Source organism: Zonotrichia albicollis, chromosome 2 (genome assembly GCF_047830755.1).
Source record: "Zonotrichia albicollis isolate bZonAlb1 chromosome 2, bZonAlb1.hap1, whole genome shotgun sequence".
Lineage (NCBI taxonomy): Eukaryota > Metazoa > Chordata > Aves > Passeriformes > Passerellidae > Zonotrichia > Zonotrichia albicollis.
In genome coordinates this window covers 36090669-36110512 of record NC_133820.1, presented here as the reverse complement: position 1 = coordinate 36110512, position 19844 = coordinate 36090669, and the positions used below count along the sequence as shown (strand labels likewise).

Sequence of the window (19844 nt, the reverse complement as noted above, 5' to 3'; positions counted from 1 at the left end):
ACTTTCAGTGTCTGCTCACGCCCTGCTGCTGCTTTACAAATATCTCTCTTCTCTCTTGGAAACAGATAAGTAACCAGACAACCCAGCAGCTCAGATGTGAGGGCCTGAGCTCTTGGTCAGGAGCCGTGTGTGGCAGAGGAGGAAAAACGTGCAGCTCATTCATGGGGATGCTGCGTGGAGCTGCCCTGGAAGAGCCTGTGGGTGTTTGCTGAATGCTTCGTAATTAAGCTGATTCTGGGCATCCTGATTATAATTTCAGGGAGATGTGGAACATCCTGCAAATACTTGCATAAACATCTGATTCCTAGGACACACGCGAGCAGGGTCTGTATGGGTGTATGGGAGGGAAGGGGAAGCAGCCTGACTAGTGAGTGTTTTGAGAGCAAGAATAAATAGGTGCTGTTGCATCTGTGACATTGTTTTGGTTTTTAATCCAGCGGGGAGGAACCACAGGAAATGGTACATTTATAATCTTGCCTTCTGTCTCTGTCAGCCAGAGTGAATAACTCATTAGGATGCAGGTTTTGCTCTTTTTGTTCATCAAAGCAATAATGCAGAGAGAAGCCAAGTGAACTTGGAAGACCATCGTTGAGCATCTCTTGTACTTTTTTTAGGGATAGCACTGGTGGAGGACCACTCTGTTTTCCTAGAGCACTATCCAGGTTCTACTGTTGTCCATGGGGAGTCCTTGATAAAAATTTTCTTAGGACTTTAAACTGCATGGTTTAGGACTGTGACTGCGGCAAAAAAAGTTTGACTCTGGAGAAAAGTTGTTAGAGTTACCCCTGTCCCTACCCCCAAAATCATAGAACCATAGAATGTTTTGGGATGGAAGGCACCTTAAAGATCATCTAGTTCCAATCTCCCTGCCATGAGCAGGGACAGCTTTCTCTAGAATCCTAGAGATACTTGGCTGTAGACTTCGGTGAGGGTATGTCAGTTAGACTGTTAGAGCCCTGGTTTAGTACCTAACAGGTCTGGAAAATGCTCTGAGATCCCACCTACCCCGACCATTTGGGACATTTCACATCCCATAAAGAGTGCAATTGCATTATTTATCACAACCTTTCTCCAAACTTCCCAGCAGGATCCTTGCTGTGCCAAGTACTGCAGACTGCATGGGGCATCCATAATCCAGCCTCGGTGCTTCTGTGCTGTCTCATGGAAGCTCTGGACTTTCCCTGTATCCTAGCACAGCATTAGTGCTGAGGTGAGGAGGGAACTAATTGCCTCCAGGCATTTTTGTCAGCCTGTGCCATTCTTACAGAGCTCTTGGCCTTGCACATTATGAAGACAGGCAGGGAGGCAGACGTGGGTGTATCTGTGTGACAGGGTGGGGGCAGCAGCTCCAGACAGCGCTCTGCTTAATTGGTTTCCTTCCTTTCCCACTGTATTAATCACCTCCCTGTGCATGCTGCCCAGGGCTCATTTCCAGTCATTTTGCAGGCCTAGTGAGAGGCCGTGGAGCAGCCCAGGAGTGGATTGCTTCTCAGCAGTCCCTGGGCAGAGGCACAGGTCCCTTTTTCTGTCTCCCTGGCTCCAGAGCAGCCTACTTTCCACCCAGTCCCTCTTCGATGCTTGTTAATGGAGAAGGAGGTGAGCATAAAATAGACTGCTAAAACCTATGAATATTTCAGAGGAAAAAGTCAAGGGACTCCATTAAATCCTGTTCAGTTTCTGCAAATGGAGTTGGGGGGTGGGTGTGCTGCTTAATGAGAAACTCCAGTGCCGTGTGACCGCATGATGCTTCCCAAAGCCTCCCTTTTGCAGCGTCCCCATAGAGTCACCAACACTGCTGCCATCCTCTCCTTTCCCAGACAAGTCAAACATCTCTGCTGTCAGCTGTGTCTCCTGCTGCCTCAGCCTGCCCCTACATGCCCCACCCCAATATTTACTACCCAATTATCCTCAGATGTACTTCTTCCCCCATCACACTCATAGCATGAGGCATCCCTTGAGCTGCCCAGCATCCCAATGTCCTACAGCAGCCCACCAGCTATCAGCACACTGTTTACCTTCCCAGCATTTCCAGCATCCTTCCCACCTCACCTGCTGTCTTCCCCCAGCCCCTTCCCAAGTCCCCATCCTCATCACAGCCTCCTCCAGACAGCTGCTGCCCCCCCAGCAGCAAACATGAGAGCGGCGGCGGCTTTCAGAGCAACAGACAGAGCCTGACAGCCCCATATGTTTCAACAGAGACAGTTCCTCCCTCTAATGGGCCCAGAGGAGCGCGGCTTTCAAAGGATTCAGCGTGGAAGTGACAGGCTGGAAAGTCTTATTAATGGCCTGCGCGGCAGCAAGGGCCGCAGGCAGCGTGTGCCAGCAGCCCAGAGGGCACAGCCAGGCAGAGACAGAGACCCTCCCCAGCCACAGGCCTGCCACAGCCCGTGCCCTGGGGCAAGCAGAACCCTTCCCTGGGCTGGGGATTGCCCTTTGGCTCTTTTCTAGAGACCAGTCAGCATGTGAGGCCTTCCCAGACCATGCAGCCTGCATTGCACCCTGTTCTCCCAGCCCTGACTGCCAAGCGTGCCCTGTGGAGGGTCTGGCACCAGGCTTGGCTGTCATGCAGGGAGAAGAGCCTGGGGAACACAACCCACAGCTGTAGGTCTTCTCTCTCTTTGCTGCTGTGAAGCAGTAGAGTCAAGGAAGCCAAAGTGGTAGCATGCAGGAACTGCTCATCCTTTTGCTGGGTGCTGCCAGCCAAACAGGAATTGTCTTCTGGTCTTTAAGTGCCTGCTAAAGAAAGTGACCTGTCATCACTCTGAGAGCTGCCCCTCAGAAATATCTTCTCCAGGAACATTGGTCTTCCCCATCCAAAAGCTCAAGGTGTCTGTGCTGTCAGACACCAGCATCCCCTTAGGCCACCAGGACTCGTGGCAGTTTCTTAGCTTTCACTGTTTTTCTTAAATCACTCAGGTCTGCCTCAGAAGGAAAGAGACCCAAGAAGGAGAGATTCAGGACCTGGGCAAACAGAAGGAAGGAGTCTCTGCACCACAGCATCCACAGTGAAATTCATCTCCTCACTTAAACAATGAGCTGCTGCACAGACAGGTGTTGAGTGAGGATTCATTGAAATTTAAGCCACAGACTGTACATGGATAAATAGCCAAGGATGGGGACATCCAGTGTAGAGGGGGAAATGGAACCCTCTCCATTAGACCTCACCTCCAGTGACAGAAATTGTTTTCCCTTTCTGGCCCAGGGTCCTAAGGATGGCCACAAAACACTTCAGAAGATGACTATCTCAAGGTAAGAAAAGCATAATTATGGGCTCAGCAGAGAGAGGCTTCACCAGCAGTTTTCAGTTCACCCCAATTAACTCTTCCTCGTTATGCAGCCACTGATGACCTGTACCAGCCTTCCTCTCTCTCACCACAGATAATGAAGTTTCTCTCTCTCTCTTGGTTTAGCATCCACCCATTGCTCCTGAAATGCTAATAACATTTTACTCATAACTTGCTTAATCAACTACCATAATTAAATTAAGCAGTGCCTTTCTAGCTACATACAGCTTGTATTTTGGGCTGCGGGCTGATGCATTTGCAGAGACCCAAGTGCCCCAGTCTGTCTGGTACAAGCTACCACCTCTCTGCAAACCCTGCCTGTCAGCCACAGTGCTGTTCCTCTGAGACAAATGGGCTTTCACTTCCTTGCTTCTCTTATTATTAATGTTTGCAGTTTCATGCCAAGCTAGAGTAAAAGTCTTTAATATATAAAAATGGCCTTTCATGGAGAAAAGTAATTTCATTTTTAATAAACAAAAGTGATCTTAGGTACAGAAATGCATCATTTCCTTTCGCTTTTTCTGCTCATTTTCAACAAGGGAGTAGCCCTGTTCAAACATGATGCCAGCTCTGTGTACTGGTTAAAAGGGACAAAATGTTGCAGATTGGGAGACTGTAAATGTCCATTACAGAGGGTTTCATATACCCTGCTGAGTAAAGGAAAGCAGACTTAGAAATCTGAGTGATTCTATGAGAAACAATGGTCTTTTGCCTGTGACCTCACTAGAGCAATAAAGGTGGCAAGTGTGCTGTGAAGCTGTTGGCATTGTCAAAAAGCAGGAAAACCTGAAGTTCCTATTGCAATATCCCCAAGGAAAGGAAGTCTTCCCCAGTCCAGAGTGGGACAAGCCAGGGGAACACCAAAGAAATGGGAAACACTTTGCTCACTCAGAAACTGGGGGAAGTTTGCTGCTGTATTCCATGAATGTGGCAAGATATCCAAAGGGAGTTCACCTGGGCAGCTGGAGGAGGTTGAACACCCAAGGCGAGTCATGGATCCATTTTCCACAATTCAGGCAGAAAGTTTATTTCTTCTCACAGTGGCATGAATATGGGGCAAACTTCGTGTGCCTTGTTAGGAAGTCTCAGGTGGAGATTTGCATTAGGCTGAATTTTACATTCAGCTGACACACATGCCCTGGGCCAACTATTCAGCTCCTTCCCTCCCCCTCTGCTGTGCAGCAGATAAAAGAGTGCAAGGCAGCCTTGCTACCTCAAGACAACCATTTACTTGGAGAGAGGTCCTTGAGTATCCTTTCAGAGGTGTTCTGCCCCACAGAAGCAAAGCCAATCTGCCAGGGCTGATCCCTGCAATCTAGTGATGTGACTAATTGAAACCACTTGATTTTGAATGCTTAATATTTGTTTGCACACAAGATGTAGTCCACGCCTTTTTTGGAGAAGCCATGAGGCAACTGATGATTATATACAAGAATACAGACATCTAATTGTGTCATTTGTAAATTGGCACTTTGTCCAGAACCCATGTGAGGTGCTGAGGTCTGCTCTGTTTCCCAGGCAGCTCCTTGGAGCCTCATCAGGAATTTCTGGGCCCTTGCTAAGCCAGCTGCTGCATTTCATAGATGAGTTGCAAGTGATTTCTAAACAGTGGTTGTAAAGCTTCCTGGGATGAATAGATGTGACAAAAATGCTTGATTTCAGCTCTGCTCTTGAGCTGCTGTCAGATACAGCTCAGGATTAAGTCAGAAGCCTAGCACAGCCCAGGCAGCAATTCCTACTCTGTTCTTATATCATTGCATTTGGCACAAACTTGATACTGAGAGAAATAATTGGTGGGGCTTCTTGGCCGCTGAAATATATATTTCTGTCTCAAATACTTCTGGTGTTTCCCAGTGAGCTACTGAAGATTTAAATCCAATGAGGAATCTGATATCTTTAGATAAGCTTGCACAAAGTTGCCTAACTTCTTTCCACTGAGGGTGGCAGGGCACTGGAGAAGCTGCCCAGGGAGGTCGTGGCTCTCCCTCTCTGAAGATATTCTGGCTTCTGTGCCATCTGCTCTAGGCGACCCTGGCTTGGTAGAGGGGTTGGACTGGATGATCCCCAGAGGTCCAACCATTACTGGTTGGTAACCCCCATTCCCATTTCTACATCCAAGCATATTCCCTGACTCAGAACATCCCAGGCCCAGATATTGCCATGGACATTTTACAGCTCTGTGGTGCCCAAGCACAGCGTTTCTCAGTTCAGCTTTTTCCAGACAGTTTCCAGGCAATGCCCCGACAGCCACAGGCCTTTCTTGGGTCAGAGCATCTGTGGGGATGTCTGTGTCACATTATATAAAAACCCAGGACTTTAGTGACCACATCATCCATCAGGCCAGTTACATATTCTGCCTCAAGGGATATTAACCACAATAAAAGCATACTGGCCTGTATGGCCTTTTACTTCACCATTTCAATGTAACATAGCTTTTTACCCAGACAGAATAAGTAGAAAGCATTTTTCCACAGTAGTCAGACTTGACTGAGAAGGTCAAGGGAGAATGAAATGAGATTTTTTTTTTAAAAAAAACAAAGTCCTACACAAGGGAGAAATTTCTGTTCCAGGAGCAAATAATTGCACACAACTACACGAATTTATAAGTGAGAGACTTTATTTGAACCAATTTTTCAAATACAGACATCTGTATTATTCTCACTTCTCGGGAATGTTTTCTGCTCATTTTTGAAGCTTGCAACCTTAGGACAATATTCAGGACATATGTGTACATTAGATCTCTGCAGATGGACACATTCATAATGCACAAGTACAATGAGTGAGAGACTCTTTCCAGATCCTCACACAAGAGCATCGGAAATGGGCCGCTCTAATTGTCAAGTTCTGCTCTTTTTATCTTCCAGACACGTCACAGTTCTTGATAATCTCTAGGCTGTAGCCACCTTCTTCAGGCCCCGATTTATTACTGTGTTACTTCATCTGTATGCCAGTGGAACTCCTCAAAATAGGGCTTAGGTGATGCACAGGGATTTGTTTTATTTATTGGGAACAGGCATGAGCAGAAAAACCAAGCTATCGGGTGAACAGTTCACCTGGGATTTTCTTTTGTGAGAGTAGTCTAGGTCTCAGGCTGGGATTTCTGATTTTTTAGAAGTGACCAGTGGTTCTGGGTGTGTAATACATGAATCTTGATGTTCAGAGCATACAGGGGACCTGTGGCTTGGACCCCAGTGAGGTGTCTCTCAAGTTGGACACTCCAGATGTGAGCCACTGGGGTTACTAGCCTGTTCTGCAAATCTCGACCTTCACCTCTTCTTCCAAGTATTGCTCAACAGAAGAATGTAGTAATAAAGCATTGTATGTAAGAATGCAGGCTCGCACATGACCTGAGATCAACACCCTGAAAAATGGATAGAGGGTAGCGCTTTCAGGACCACCTAAATGACTCATGATCTTCAGTTCCATTTTGGGAAGTTACTGGAGGATTTCAGGCCTGAGACCCCCAAATGCGCCGCAGAGAGGAGTTTGGACATCCTTCAGCATCTGGGCCTTAGGAACTTGCATCTCTTTGAAAGCCAGTGAAATGTGTGCTCTCAAGTGCCCATGTCACTTAGGTTATTCTGAAAACTGTACCCTATATACATATAGGTAGATAAGGGGCAGACTTTCACAGGCACAAGTGGCAGTTAAACATGTAACTCCCATTGATTTTTTTTCCCCCTCGGGGACCTGGAAAATCCCCCCCCGAGGAGTTGAATCCTCCTCTCGCATTATTTTCACACCAGATTAACACCACTGCTTCCAGTGGAGCGACTCCTGAGTTACCCCAGTGTGAGCGAGAGGAGAACCAGTCCTGAGGTGCTCTAAATATCCAGTGAAAGTGCTAATGTGGCAATGCAGAAAAGCGGGGAATCTGAGCACAGGCCTGGAAGAGGACCCCCAACGTCACCTGTGGTGCCACTGAGCTGCAGGTGACCACCAAGCAGACTTCTTAGCCAAGAGGAACAACAAAAACATTCATTCAAACCCTTCCTTCCACCTCTGCCAACCACAGCCACTCCATTTCCTTCCTAAGACAAGCAGCAGACCTTCAGTATGAAAACTCACAAGTGCTAGTTTGCTGTTTGGAGACCACAGAAAAAAAAGAAATAACTCCTGTGGGGAGTTTGGTATGAATTCCCTCTTCCTTTTTTTCTTCTTTCCTTTTTTTCTAAATTCCTCTCCATCAGTCATGGCTATTTCTTTTATCTAGAGTAACATGTTTCCCAAGCAATGCTGTTTATGTGGTCACTACAAGTGAGTTCCTTATGGCTAAAGCCTCTCATGGGGCTGCATGAGCGTTTAGGATTGGAAAGCACTGGGTCTGAAGGGATCTCAGCAGGATGCCCTTCCCCTCCCTTTGGAATGTGATTCACAGAAAAGCTCCCTGGCTGATGCAACTATTGCAAGGGTTGTGGGGTTTCATCTGCTATCAGTAAAGGCAGCCAGAATGGCACAAGCATTGCAAAGCAGACCGAATTCATGCTTACAATCTACTGCATTGGTGGGGAGTTTATGTTGGAATTTTTTTCACTTCTTCAAAGCTTAGTCTAGTGAAATGTAGTAGTGAAATGTCAAGAGCTACAGCTGGTAGGAGCATTCAGGATAGCTGTGGGTCACTAGTGTATCTTACAACAGGGACATGGAAAAAGCCCCTCTAGGACTCTGAATTTCCACAGCACTGCATGATGAGGTCAGGCACCATATTCCCAGTGTGAGTGACTCTGAAATGCCCTGCCCTTTTCTTACACCAAATAACAACCACAGGCACCTCCAGGCAAACCTATATCCTCTTCAGAGAGAGAGAATTAGACATATACTCCCTGGGGAATTCCTGTAGGTTGTTACAGCAGGAGTAGTAGAAAAGCTTCAACCACTCTGCTGATGACTCTGCCCCACTCTTTACTTCTGGGACCTCCTGCATCTTCTGCTTTCAGCTTACTTGATGTCTTGCTAGAAAAATCATTCCTCAAATACCCTTGTTCTCTTTCCAGTTTCTATCCCATGCTGCATCCTTTATAGTGTTTCCTTTTAGCCTTTGAAAATCTAGCTGAAGAGGCAACTCAAGGAAATCCAAATGCTTTTCTCTGCTCTCTTCCTGTACCCTGAAGACAGCCCAGCTTCCTATACAAATCTTGTGTATTACACATTAAACCACTGCCTGCTCAAGGCAGGGTTTGTCTCTGTGCTCTCTCTCACGCTCTCTTTGCCCTGACTCTCTGGCAGGATCAGGACACGGTACAATAATAAAGATAGGGAGTGCTTGGTTACAGCCAGTAATTTTATACTGGAACCAAGGGAGAGGAATTAGTATTTAAATTACTTAGGTTTGCAGTTGGTAACCACATATCCTGTTCTCTTTGTGGGGGGAAAAACCAAAACACAAAACCCAACCCTTTGTTCTCTAAGCAACATGGCAAAGTGTGTTCTTACTAATGGTGACAAAACACGCGTGATGCCCCAACCATCGGCCAAAGGGGAGGCAACATGCGACATACAAAGGTAAAATGTCCCTGGGGAGAGAAAGCTGTTTAATTTTTTGAGGAGGGAGGAAGGCCTGTGTCCAGGAAGACATGAAAAGTGGTTTTCTTTTCCTTATAAAGTTAAAAATAGTAATAGCAAAGTGGAGGCAAGATGAAAACTTTGGAGTCTGAAATAAGAAGAGCGGGGAAGCCACATGGTCTTTGCAGAAACAGGCAAGACAGAAAACTTTTTAAAATGGTCATGACAGGAGATAAGGCCAAACAAAAAACATGGCCCCTCCTTCCTGCCTCCTCCCAAACACCTCTCCCACAAATCCTGAGAGCTGAACCTCAGTTCTCTCAACTTGGTGCTAGAGACACGGGGTGTCTGCAGCATCTGCGCTGGGCTGGGCCCCTTGTGTGCTACGAACAGCAAACATAGTGTACACCTCTCCTCCCTAGGCCTCGGCCCCGTGTCCCTCAGAGCTCTCCCTCCCAACACCATCCACACCCTGCTGCTGCCGTGGCAGGCACGGGCCGGCTGGTGAGACCTGACATACGGTCCAAGCAATGCCTGATGTCTGCGCTACATTTGCCGAATTGAGGTCAGGCTGGAAGGTGTCTCAGGGTTTACCACCCATCATGACATGGGAATATTAGCATATATATCATTTATGAAGTATGACACAATACCTATCTGTCAGTCAGCCCATCTTTCTACCTATTTAGTCTGTCTAATCTACTTTAGCTATCTACGTTTCACTATCTCTATCAATCATCTATTGCTCCATATTATCTAATTTCTTCCTGTCTCTCTCTCATCTTTTGCACTCTAATCTTTCTTTCTCTAGCTATACTCCCCTCTCTCTCCCTATCATCCATCTATCCACTCAAAAATCTTTTCTCCCCTCATCTCTCTAATCCCTGTTTTTAAAAATCTTTGTCCAATCTATCTCCCACTCTCTCTTTCCCTCTCTTTAGAAAAAACCCTCCCTATCTCTCTCTCTCTTATTTCTACAGAATGCTAGGAAGCACACGGAAATGAATTCTGACGTGTTTTGATGGCACTTCCAGTGGGCAGTCTACGTTCATTGTGACCATTTCTGAGGAGACACTGTTTATCTTTTCTCCCTATTTCCAACAAAGAGATGGAGGAGAACAAAGGAGTAGGACAAGGAGTGCAAGCCAGCCCTCTGAAGGCCATGGGGCTGCCACTCCAAGAAACATCAGCCACCAAAGGACATTGGAGCTGTCAGCATTCCCATCTTTTGGTCTTCCTGCTGTGAGGACAATTTAATCCTGGTCCTGCAGCATCACACAGCTATGCTGCAGGGTACTCTGGCTGTCATTGCCAATGAGGCCAGGAAACCATACAGGAGCTGCTGGGAAAGCACATTAAAAAAATCAGGGCAGTAAAAGAGCAGTAATTAGCTTTTATGAAAGCCCAGATATTACTAAATGTATTTTAACTGTTTTCTCTCACAGCTCATAAAGACAGCAGCAGACCCAGATGGCTGCACAAGCTCGGGATTTGGTGTCTGTCAGTGTTCCACTGGGACAGGCCGGGTGGCACCAGGGAACAGCCCCACAACCTGTGGGAAGCAGTGGCGGAGATTTAGGAGGTGGGGCTCTGCTTACAGCCATAAATGACAGCTGAAAGCCTTGGCCCTCCTTAGAGCTGGGTGAAACACCCTGGGTTCAGCAGGAGCAGGAATGAGGTATTTCTCAAAGTGCCACCAACTGGCTCCTAGGCCACCAGGCCTTGTCCTACCTGTGTGCCTATTTATTCAATAAATATTGAATAACATATTGAATAACAATTGGCCCAATTCATTTTGCCAAACAGAACATTTTTGGGGGGTCACACTATGCTACTCAAGGACGTCGACTCCAGCCCAATGGGATGAGCATCATCCTACTGTGGTAAGAAGATGAGTTCCTAGGGCCCTGTCTCCTCACAGCCCTTGGCACAGCCCTTGGCAGGGGTTAGACCTTGGGCATACATCAAAGCTGGTCCCTCTACAGGCTCATACCTCCAAGGTCAGCACAGTTCCCCAAATCAGGGCTTGGAGGTCTCCTAGAGAGATGCTTTCAATGATCTTTCCTAAAACTGATCTTGCTACTTTCATTATTTATGTTAGTAAGTGCTAACATCTCGCTCAAACTCCAAGCCTGCTCCCCTTAAAATCCCTTCAGCAGTGCCAAGGAGAGCAGACAGTCACTGACTTGTGGCCAAGGAGCACAGCTGGGCCACACAAGAAGTGGCCCACCAAAGACCACAGTTTAGCAGGATGTACAGCAGCATAGAAATGCGACACGGTGGTATTAATGATAATTATTCTCATTTATTATAATTATTGTTCAGTTTGAAAAAGGAGCCTGGAGCCAAGCATTACGCTAATTGGCACAATTTCTAGTTGTTATTTTAGTTCTGAAAACAAACTGGGGTTTAGTACTCTTTTTTGTTCATTTGTTTGTTGTGTTTGGTCTTTTGTTTGTTTTTTCTTTCGTTCATTCCATCACATTGAAAAAGGAAGAAAAGAATCTTTTTTTCCCCTTTCTTTTGTTTTAACTCACTCGGTAAGTCTGGACTCCTCAGATGAACATAACATTGCACACACACGCACTTGGAGAAGAGAGAGAGGAGAGAGAGAGAGAGAGAGCGAGCGCTCGCAGTGGGCAGACAGACACACGCACGCGCCAGGTCAAAGAACTCTGATACAGTGCAAGAATTTTCCCAAAATGATTGGATCATCATTACCAAAAACTTGCCATAACAACACCAAGAAACAAAGAAATGTTTAAGCCACACTGTTTGACTGGGATTTTTCCTGCTTTTTTTTTTTTCTTTAAATGTTTGCCACACAGAGAGAAAAAGGGTTTAAGTGGTAATGGGAGAGGGACAGACACAGGCTCACAGATGTGAGCAGGAAGGGGGAAAATCGAGATTGGGGTGGGAAGGAAGGATAGAGGATAGGGGGAGGGAGGGAGGGGCAGTGGGGAGTCATTTCTTAATGTTCAGGCATTTTCTTGGTCCGCCTTGCTCTCTTCTTCTTTCACCTCTTCCTGCTGGGCACTTTCAGTAGGTTTGGTTTCTTCTACAGCATCTAGTGGGGAAAGAGATGGTCCAGCGTTAGTCAGCCATGATCTAGAGCATCCTGCATGTGCACACAGCCCGATGAACTGCATGGCTTCAGGCTTCCCTCTCTCCAAAGTCACCCAGGTCTCAGAGTCCCTGGAATTTCTGCTGCATGAAAAGAACATGCCAGGGTTCAGCCCAGCAGGCAAACATGTAACAAAACTCTCACAAAACACCTTCAGCCAGAAAGCACGTGCCACTGGAAGGAGCTGCCTCGCTCACTGCTGATGCCCCAGACAACTCCTGTTCATTTCATTAGAAGCACTGATTAGACTCCTGGCTTATCAGCTAGATCACACATCCCTTTACAGAACCCACTGATTGTACCAAACACTGTCCCCCAATTACAACATGGATACTCCCAGATGAGACTGAAAGAGAGTCACAAAGAACAAACTATACACACTTGAAGCCTGCAAGACCCAGAGGGAAAAAATTTTATACCTTGTAACTCAGACTTCTCTCACACTGAACAGAGATCTAGAGAAATGTCTGTAGCCTTCAAGAATGGGAGCCTTCATCCAGAGGCTGCCACATCTCTCCAGTTTTCTAGTCTCTCCTTTCAAAAGCAAAGCTGCCCTGGGGGGAAGCACTGAGTATAACTGGGAGCTAGCTCTGCCTGTCAGTCAGACACCTTGTTCTGGCAAACCATTCACAAGAGAAGCTAAAACTACTGCTAGGAGCTGTCCCCCAATGAACTAGACAGAGGATCAGAACCCAGGAGAAGGCAGAGGCAGCCAGTAAGAACAAGGCAAATGAAATTAATCCCCCTCAAGCTGGAGTGATCTCACTCCTGGGTTCATCTAGCCCATGCCTCCTTCATTGCAGCAGGACACATTTAATTATCTTGGAGTTTCTACTCCCCAGCTCTGACCAGGGTACACTAACATGTCCCCAGCCTCTTTCAGAAACAGTGCATGTACTGTGTGGACTGCTTTTTACAGGACAAGGTGGTGGACCCAGGGCTGCAGAGCTGTAAGATGGAATAATGCACAAGGGCCTTAGTGCACTGTAGTGACTGGTCTGCTCCATTGCCATCTCTGCCTTTACCTCACTGGGTCCCAGTCCCACACATACAGAGCCCATGGAGATGTCAAGCAAGCAGCAATCCAGACTTGGGATAAATAACAGGGGAAAGAAACACTTGGGATACAGGGAACAGGGAAAAGAAACAAGTACTGAAGGATGAGGGAGTGATGTGGAACAGACCATATATCATTGGTCTCACACATACTGCACCCATCTCATTCAGAGCACTGTGGGTTCCCTGCACAGTTCCTGGCATCTGTGATGGGCTAACAAACTACATTGTACCAGTAAATAAAATGAGCCAGGGGTTGCTCCCTGGGCCTAAGGCCGACTCGCACCACCAGCTTATGTCCATATGGCTAAACTCTCTTCTTCTCCCAAACAGGGTAGCTCTGTCTGGGGCCTGTCTGATGCAAAGCTGCTTGGTGTTCACAAAAATCACACCAAGGCCTGTGCTGTCAGCCTAACAATGAGGATGTTCAGTAGCCAGTGTTTAGTTTGTGAGGAGTAGCATCCTCATACCCATGTTTCAGGAGAATGCTAACTGGGATGTGAAAATTTCCTTACTGACACCATTCATGCATTTTGGCCTGGTTCATTTGATGCCATCAGATGGCAGACTTGTATTTGCTTCTGGCAGTAGGTGCTACATTCCTATTTCCCTCCTCCCCTCAGCTCTTTAGCCTAGGTTTTAAACATGTTCCTAAGCACCACTTCCTTATGAATCACCTTTAAGTTGTGTGCAACTTTCCATTCTGAATCATCTTCATTAAAGGCTTTGCTTCTGGACCTTCAAATACTTTTAATCTTAGTAAATTCTGACTGCTGATTTTATGGAAGGAAAAATTCCTGTGGGAACATCCCCATGGCCTCAGCCTCTGCATCTGCAAACCCCCTGTCAGCAAAAACATCTGTGGACTTTCCTTCCCTTGATACAGAACAGCTAAGCATGATGCTATTCAAGGACTCAATCTATATCTGGTACAGCTACCACCACAGACCAAAGACAAAATAGGCTACTGATTAAAATAGGATCATAACAACTATCATTGGGAGGCAAAGCTTGGCCTACTTTTTTAATTTTCCTGAATGACTTGATCACTGGGAGGGAGGAGAGTCCCTTTAGTGCTGCTCTTCATAGCAGGAGACACATTGAATTACGAAGCTGAGAGTACAATCCCAGTGTGCAACCATCTACCCCTAAATTTGAGTGAAAAGATTGTTGTTAGCCAGCAGCAAAGTCTGATTTCTTCCATGGCTCTGACAGATTCTAGTAAGGCAGAATTTCTGGGGTTTTCTCACATAAATGGAAATGAGTGAAAGAGCAACATAGAGACATAACGTGGCTTCAGGAGCCCAAGTCTGACACTGTTTTCATTGTGTTTAAAACTTTTTGTGTCTTCCTACCAAAAAATATGCACAGGCTTTAGTCAGCAGTCTCACAGCCCCCTCAGGACAGCACAACAGACAGGCACATAACACAGCAAGCACAGGGATGGACAGACAGACACTGGGAGTCCTGCTCATCTGCTGCACTACCAAGTCACACAGATACCCTGGTTAATCAGCAGCTGAAAGTGGTGTCCAGCTCCTACAGTGATGAGCTCTTGACAGCACTCCAGGAAGGATGGACAGCAAATCTGCTCACACTCAAGGTGGAGGAGCTGACAGTGATGTTGGTTAGCTCCCAGTGTTCCCATGCTGCCCGTGCTCTTAGGATAAGCAGGCAAGTTGAAACACAATTTTCTGCCATGTTCTATTCCCTGTTAACTCACCACAGTGGCAAATCTAATTTCCAGGGAGTACCCATGGAGCCTGGAGATCCCTGGCTGGCAGAGGAACTGCACAGAGGTGCCTCACTGTCCCCATTAATGTTCTCTGGGGAGCAGATAGCAGCAGGCTGATGACTCTCTGCTGAAGAAGGCCAGAGACTGCACTGATTTCTGCCATGGATGAAATAGACTGGACTAACAAGGATCATGGAGCAGCAGGAACAATTTAAGGTCACTTCATCACATATTCAAGTCAACAGAGAGGGATCATACAACTCAAATGCTGGACTGTGCATATTCTAAATATAAACAAGAACTCTAGCTTTTTGAATAAAAATAAGAATTCTCACACAAAATTCAGTGAATCACTCTCCTTTTCTCTTGAAAAGCTTTAAGGCGAAAAACTCTGTGTTCTGCTACACCCTGCTAAGCTATGTCTTATTTCCTAGCAGCTTTACCAGCGCTTCATTGATCTTTGGGATGAGGGAAAAGAAGCAACCTGGTGTTATTATGTAGTAATGAACTGTACCAAGAAGCAATATCATGAAGGAAAAAAGAATTCAGCACAAAAAAAAAAAAAAGTCAAGCAGTGGCACTGCTAAACCACAGCAGTAAAAAGAAGAGGATCCACTCACTCTGCGCAGTGGGGGCAATGCACCACAACCCCAGTGACATCAGGGCCAGTTAACAGCAGCTTCTGATTCACGAGGAAAGGTGAGGCATTTTATCTGACTCACCAGTTTGTCTGATGCAGGCTATTTCTGCAGCATGTTTTCTGGGCTTTCTCCAGCCTTGTTTTCAGTGTCCCAGCAAAGGAGGGCAGGGTATCCCCAGGGAGATTAGCAGAAAACTGTCCTGGGAATTCCATACATCAGAGAGACTATCTCTTACACTGCTTTTTACGCAGTACTAGTCTTGATTTTCCATTTTTTTGAACTCTGGGATATCATACCTTTGGGTTTGCAGAGGACAAATACCATTACACAGCCAGAACTGCAGAGTTGGGGCATTTTTCATTCACTTTGTACTTTGTTGCAGAGGTGATGAAAAAGTGGTTGAGAATTCAGGCCATTCCCTGCTTGAGGAACAAAAGCATTTCATCCTAGGTAGCCAAAATTCTACCTGTCTAAAGCTGCCTCCCTTCTGAACATGCCAGCACTGTGGGATCTCCTCCTGCCTGCACAATCAGAGCCCTCTGTGTCCACTTGCAAGGGACAGAACAAGCAGGAAGAAATGAGCTCTTTCTTCAGGTGGGCCTGGACTGGGGCAGCATCAATGTGCATGTGGTGACATCATGAAATGAGAAAGCTAAGTCAGAGGGGAGGGACATCTCACCTAACTCCAGATACCTACAGAGAGATATCTGCAGCTGATCTTCTCATCCTCTCCTTCCTTCCTAATTAGTGGAAATAAATAGGACTGTTCTAAGAGTCTCTTAGCCTGTCTTATTTGGATGCCTACTTTAGGACAAATTGCAGCCTGGGAATATCTCCAAGGTGGACACATTCACATTTGTTCTAGAGCACTCCAGCTACAAAGCAAAAAGAAAGATTCAAACTCAGAAAATGAGAGAGTGAATGAGGAGGGGAGAGGGAGACGTAATATAAAGCAAAAAACACCCAACTTGGGGGGGGCGGGGGGCAAAACCAAATTCAGTCCTGAAGGGAAAAGAAAGAATGGCTAGGTCAGAAAGCTAAAAAAAAAATTCACCTCAAACTAACAACAAGACCAACCTAGTTTGTGCTTGCAATGACCACCCTTACAGTTCTTTTAATGCACACCAGTCATCACTTGCACTGTTTGTGGTTACTCCAGTCCTGTGGTCCCACCCTTCTAGCTCTAAGATTTTAGTTTGCCTTTTTATTTCAATTTTTTCTGCAGTCCAGACTATCTTATAGCATAAGATAATTTTGCCAAAGAGACAGGCATCTGTGAGCTGAGCTGCCACTGTTCTCACTTCCATTTAGCTCTCTGGACGATGCAGTCAAGTTGAGAAACCTTTTGGGCAGCCTTGGACAAACCTTAAGCCATCACTGCAGAATTGTTTAAGGGTAGAGCTGCACGGTGGGAGAGGCTGATGTGTGTTTCCCAGCTGAAGGGCCTGTGTCAAAGGGAGGCTTTATACCTACACCTCCAACTGGGACCTGCTGGGAAACACCATGGAAGAGTAACAACATGGAAGTGAGATAGAGAGCTTCGCTGCAATAGGGTCTTAAAGAGCTCCTGCTCCTCAGCACTCCACTTATTTCCTGGAAAGGGTGAGAGCTGTGTCTGCGAGCCTGCTGGGGGAGCAAATGCCTGGAACATGTGCAGCCCTGGCTGCTGTGGAGCTGAGGCAGGCACGCAGGCAGCAGTCCTGCTGGACGGTGGTGCCTCCAGCTGCCTCTGCCGACGCTGTGCTCTAATGGCTGAGCGTGCAGGCTCCCCTCCAAGTCTCTCCACTGCCCTACATTAGTGAAATTAGGTTGAGTGGATTTCCGGGTAAAACACTGTCTCTTGGGACCTGCCCAGCTCCCGTCTGACTTGCCAAGATTAATTAAATCAGAGCAGACATCAGCTTATGACCATAGCAGCAGCAACCTCTCTGATGATCTTTTCTTTTGTGACTGGTGGCTTGGGTTTTATTTTTCTTTTTGTCTCAATTCCACTGCAGATCTTTAAATTACCACAGCCAATGCCAAGAGATGAGAAATTGCACAACACTCTGGGATTCTAATACAGATGCAGAGATTTTGCTTTTGCTGCTTTCTCAGTGTTTGCATAATTATTGCTGATATTGATTGTGCAGCTAGAGCTCTCCTGTGCATTCACACTGAAGAACTCCCCAAATCTACTCAGCCACTGCTCTCTCTAGCATTTGTCGTGCTTCCTCCTTTCTCTGTCCTTTGCCAGCTACAGCTTGGGCAGGGATGGAACTGAAAACCTGTTCCTCATCCATTCGTCACTCTGCTTCCGAATATTAGTCTGGGCTTTCCTGTCCTGTTATATGCAGATCTCACATGACCTAGAGATGACTCTACTTAATTTTTTTTTTTTTGAGGATAAGGAGCACTGGAAAGCCTCATTTAAAATCCCTGCCCTGAGCATCTCCTAGTTTTAATGACATTTGGATCCAGATTTGGATCCAGGCTTCACAGCTTGATTCATCTGTCCCAATCCATCTGTCCTTCTAGCCAGCCAGAAGTCTATTCCAGGCAGACGATGGTAGGTCTGAGACTGCTGAAACAAGACACACTTCAGGTTCAGAGCTGTTGCTTACACAGTTCTCTTTCTGATCCATGTTAGCCCATTGCAGTCAGCCCTATTATGCATCATGAAGAGCTAAAATCCTTCACCCTCCAGACTTACTACTTCTGAAAACTGGTAGACTTATGGTGTCCCAGCTGAACACCAAGAAATGAAGGAATTGGGTATTTCACAGAAGTAGCTGTGCCTGGTCCAGGGTAGTGACTTGTATGATTTCTCCCAAATCCCTGGTGAATCCCTCACTCAGTAGAGACAGACCCACGGTACTGACTCCTGCAGCCCTGGGGGTCCTGGTGAGCACATGGCACCTGGGGGATCTGCAAACCCTTGGCACACCCTGCAACAAGCTGGTGGGGAGGAATGTCCCCAGTGCAAGTAGCAGTCAGGAGGTCCAGGGAAGTCATCTAATAATTACTGGAAAGGAGCAAGCAAGTCAGCCTGTTAGGGTTGAAACAATAATGCTGATATGGCCCCAATACATGGTAGCTTGGGCCTCCTATTCCTGCACCACCTCATCTTTTTCTAGAACCATATAAAAACTGCTCAGTTGCCCTAGCAGGGAGAAAAAAAAACCCAAAAAACTACAACTTTTGCAAGTCCTATAGCTGGTAACTTTGGTCCAAGCTTGGATACCTGCCTCTTTTTCTGATCCTGCTAAATCCTCAGAGGACAGCCAGACACAGTTCTGTCACCCCAGCTGCCCTTGCACTTTGTCAGCGTGAAGAGCCAGTGGCTTAGGGATTTCCTTCTCATCCCACCCCATGCCTTTCCCCCTCCAGCACCACCATGGAAATCCAAGCCTGCACCGGCATCCATGTGTGCAGTAGAGGGAAAGGGAGGGAATGGTGGGAAAGCTGCTCAGGGTGTGCAGCAGTGGGGAGGGGTGTCAAGGGGAGTCAGGCTCACAGCTCCATTGCAAAGCATCTTTCACAGTGTCTAGACACCAGCTGCTGGGTTGCTGAGGAAACTCCCCAACTTCGGCTGAGGGAAGGGAGCATTGAGGTCTCCAGAGAAATGGGAGTGATGGAGGAAGAGGGTGGGGAGAGAAAAAGGAGGATGTGAGGTGTTAACCCTGTTAGAGCTACATTTGCAAATATTCTTCCATCTTGGAGAATGGGAAAGAAGGAGCTCTCTTTCTTCCACTGTTGCTTCTTTCCCACATCCATGGATGCAGCCAGACATGGAAGCTGAGAAAAACTACATGCCTACTGCTGACTGTTCATTTATCGCTGCCTATCACCAGCACTTTTGTCCCAAACTCCCTTCAAACTGTACCCAAAACTGGGCAGTTACAATCAGCTACAACGGGAAGAAGCCCTACCAGAGTGGTTAGGTTTTCAGACAGCAAGATCTCCTTTAGCAAGGCCAGTGCCTTGGCCACTGTCACACTACAAGCAAAGGCAGCTGCAGAGAGGACAGAGTGCTCCACCTGGCAGCAGTGTCATCTGTCACAGTGCTTCTGTGGGGATGCTCTGTCACACCAGAAAGTGGTGGGCAGGTGGGAGGCTGTGTAGAACAGTGGCCAAAGGCAAGGTAAAAGAGCTCTTTCAGGATGAGATGCCTTAGAGGCAGATATTTTATACTGGCATTGAGTGGCCTCCTACCAAACTGCATCAAAGATGCTGTGACCTCAGAGGTGTTGTGACCTCAACAGACCTCTACCAAGGTTCCATGGTCTTCACAGCTAGGGAGCTTGAAGAGGAGAAATGGGAAATGACTTGTGCAGGGTGTCCCCAGCCATCAGCTGGGATCAGAGTTGATCTGATGAACAATCAGGTGCTCAGCTGTCCTGATGAACCAGAAGGGCTCCCTCCAGGAGTGGTTCCAAGCTACCAGCCCCTCTATCTCCTGCATTCATTACTTCACCTGAGGAAAACCTTAGAAAAAATTACCCATAGGTTGTTCTTTACTC

General features: G+C 46.7%; 1 protein-coding gene across 1 annotated transcript in view; it reads right to left on the bottom strand.

Moving 5' to 3' along the window:
• Positions 1-5883: 5883 nt before the first annotated feature.
• The window catches only part of GAP43 (growth associated protein 43), a 57491-nt gene continuing 43530 nt past the window's right edge, over positions 5884-19844 (bottom strand). Inside the window, exon 3 of the mRNA XM_005486136.4 lies at positions 5884-11853. Within this exon, the coding sequence (XP_005486193.2) occupies positions 11765-11853 (89 nt within the window). The 3' untranslated portion in view covers positions 5884-11764. The remainder of the gene's footprint in view (positions 11854-19844) is intronic.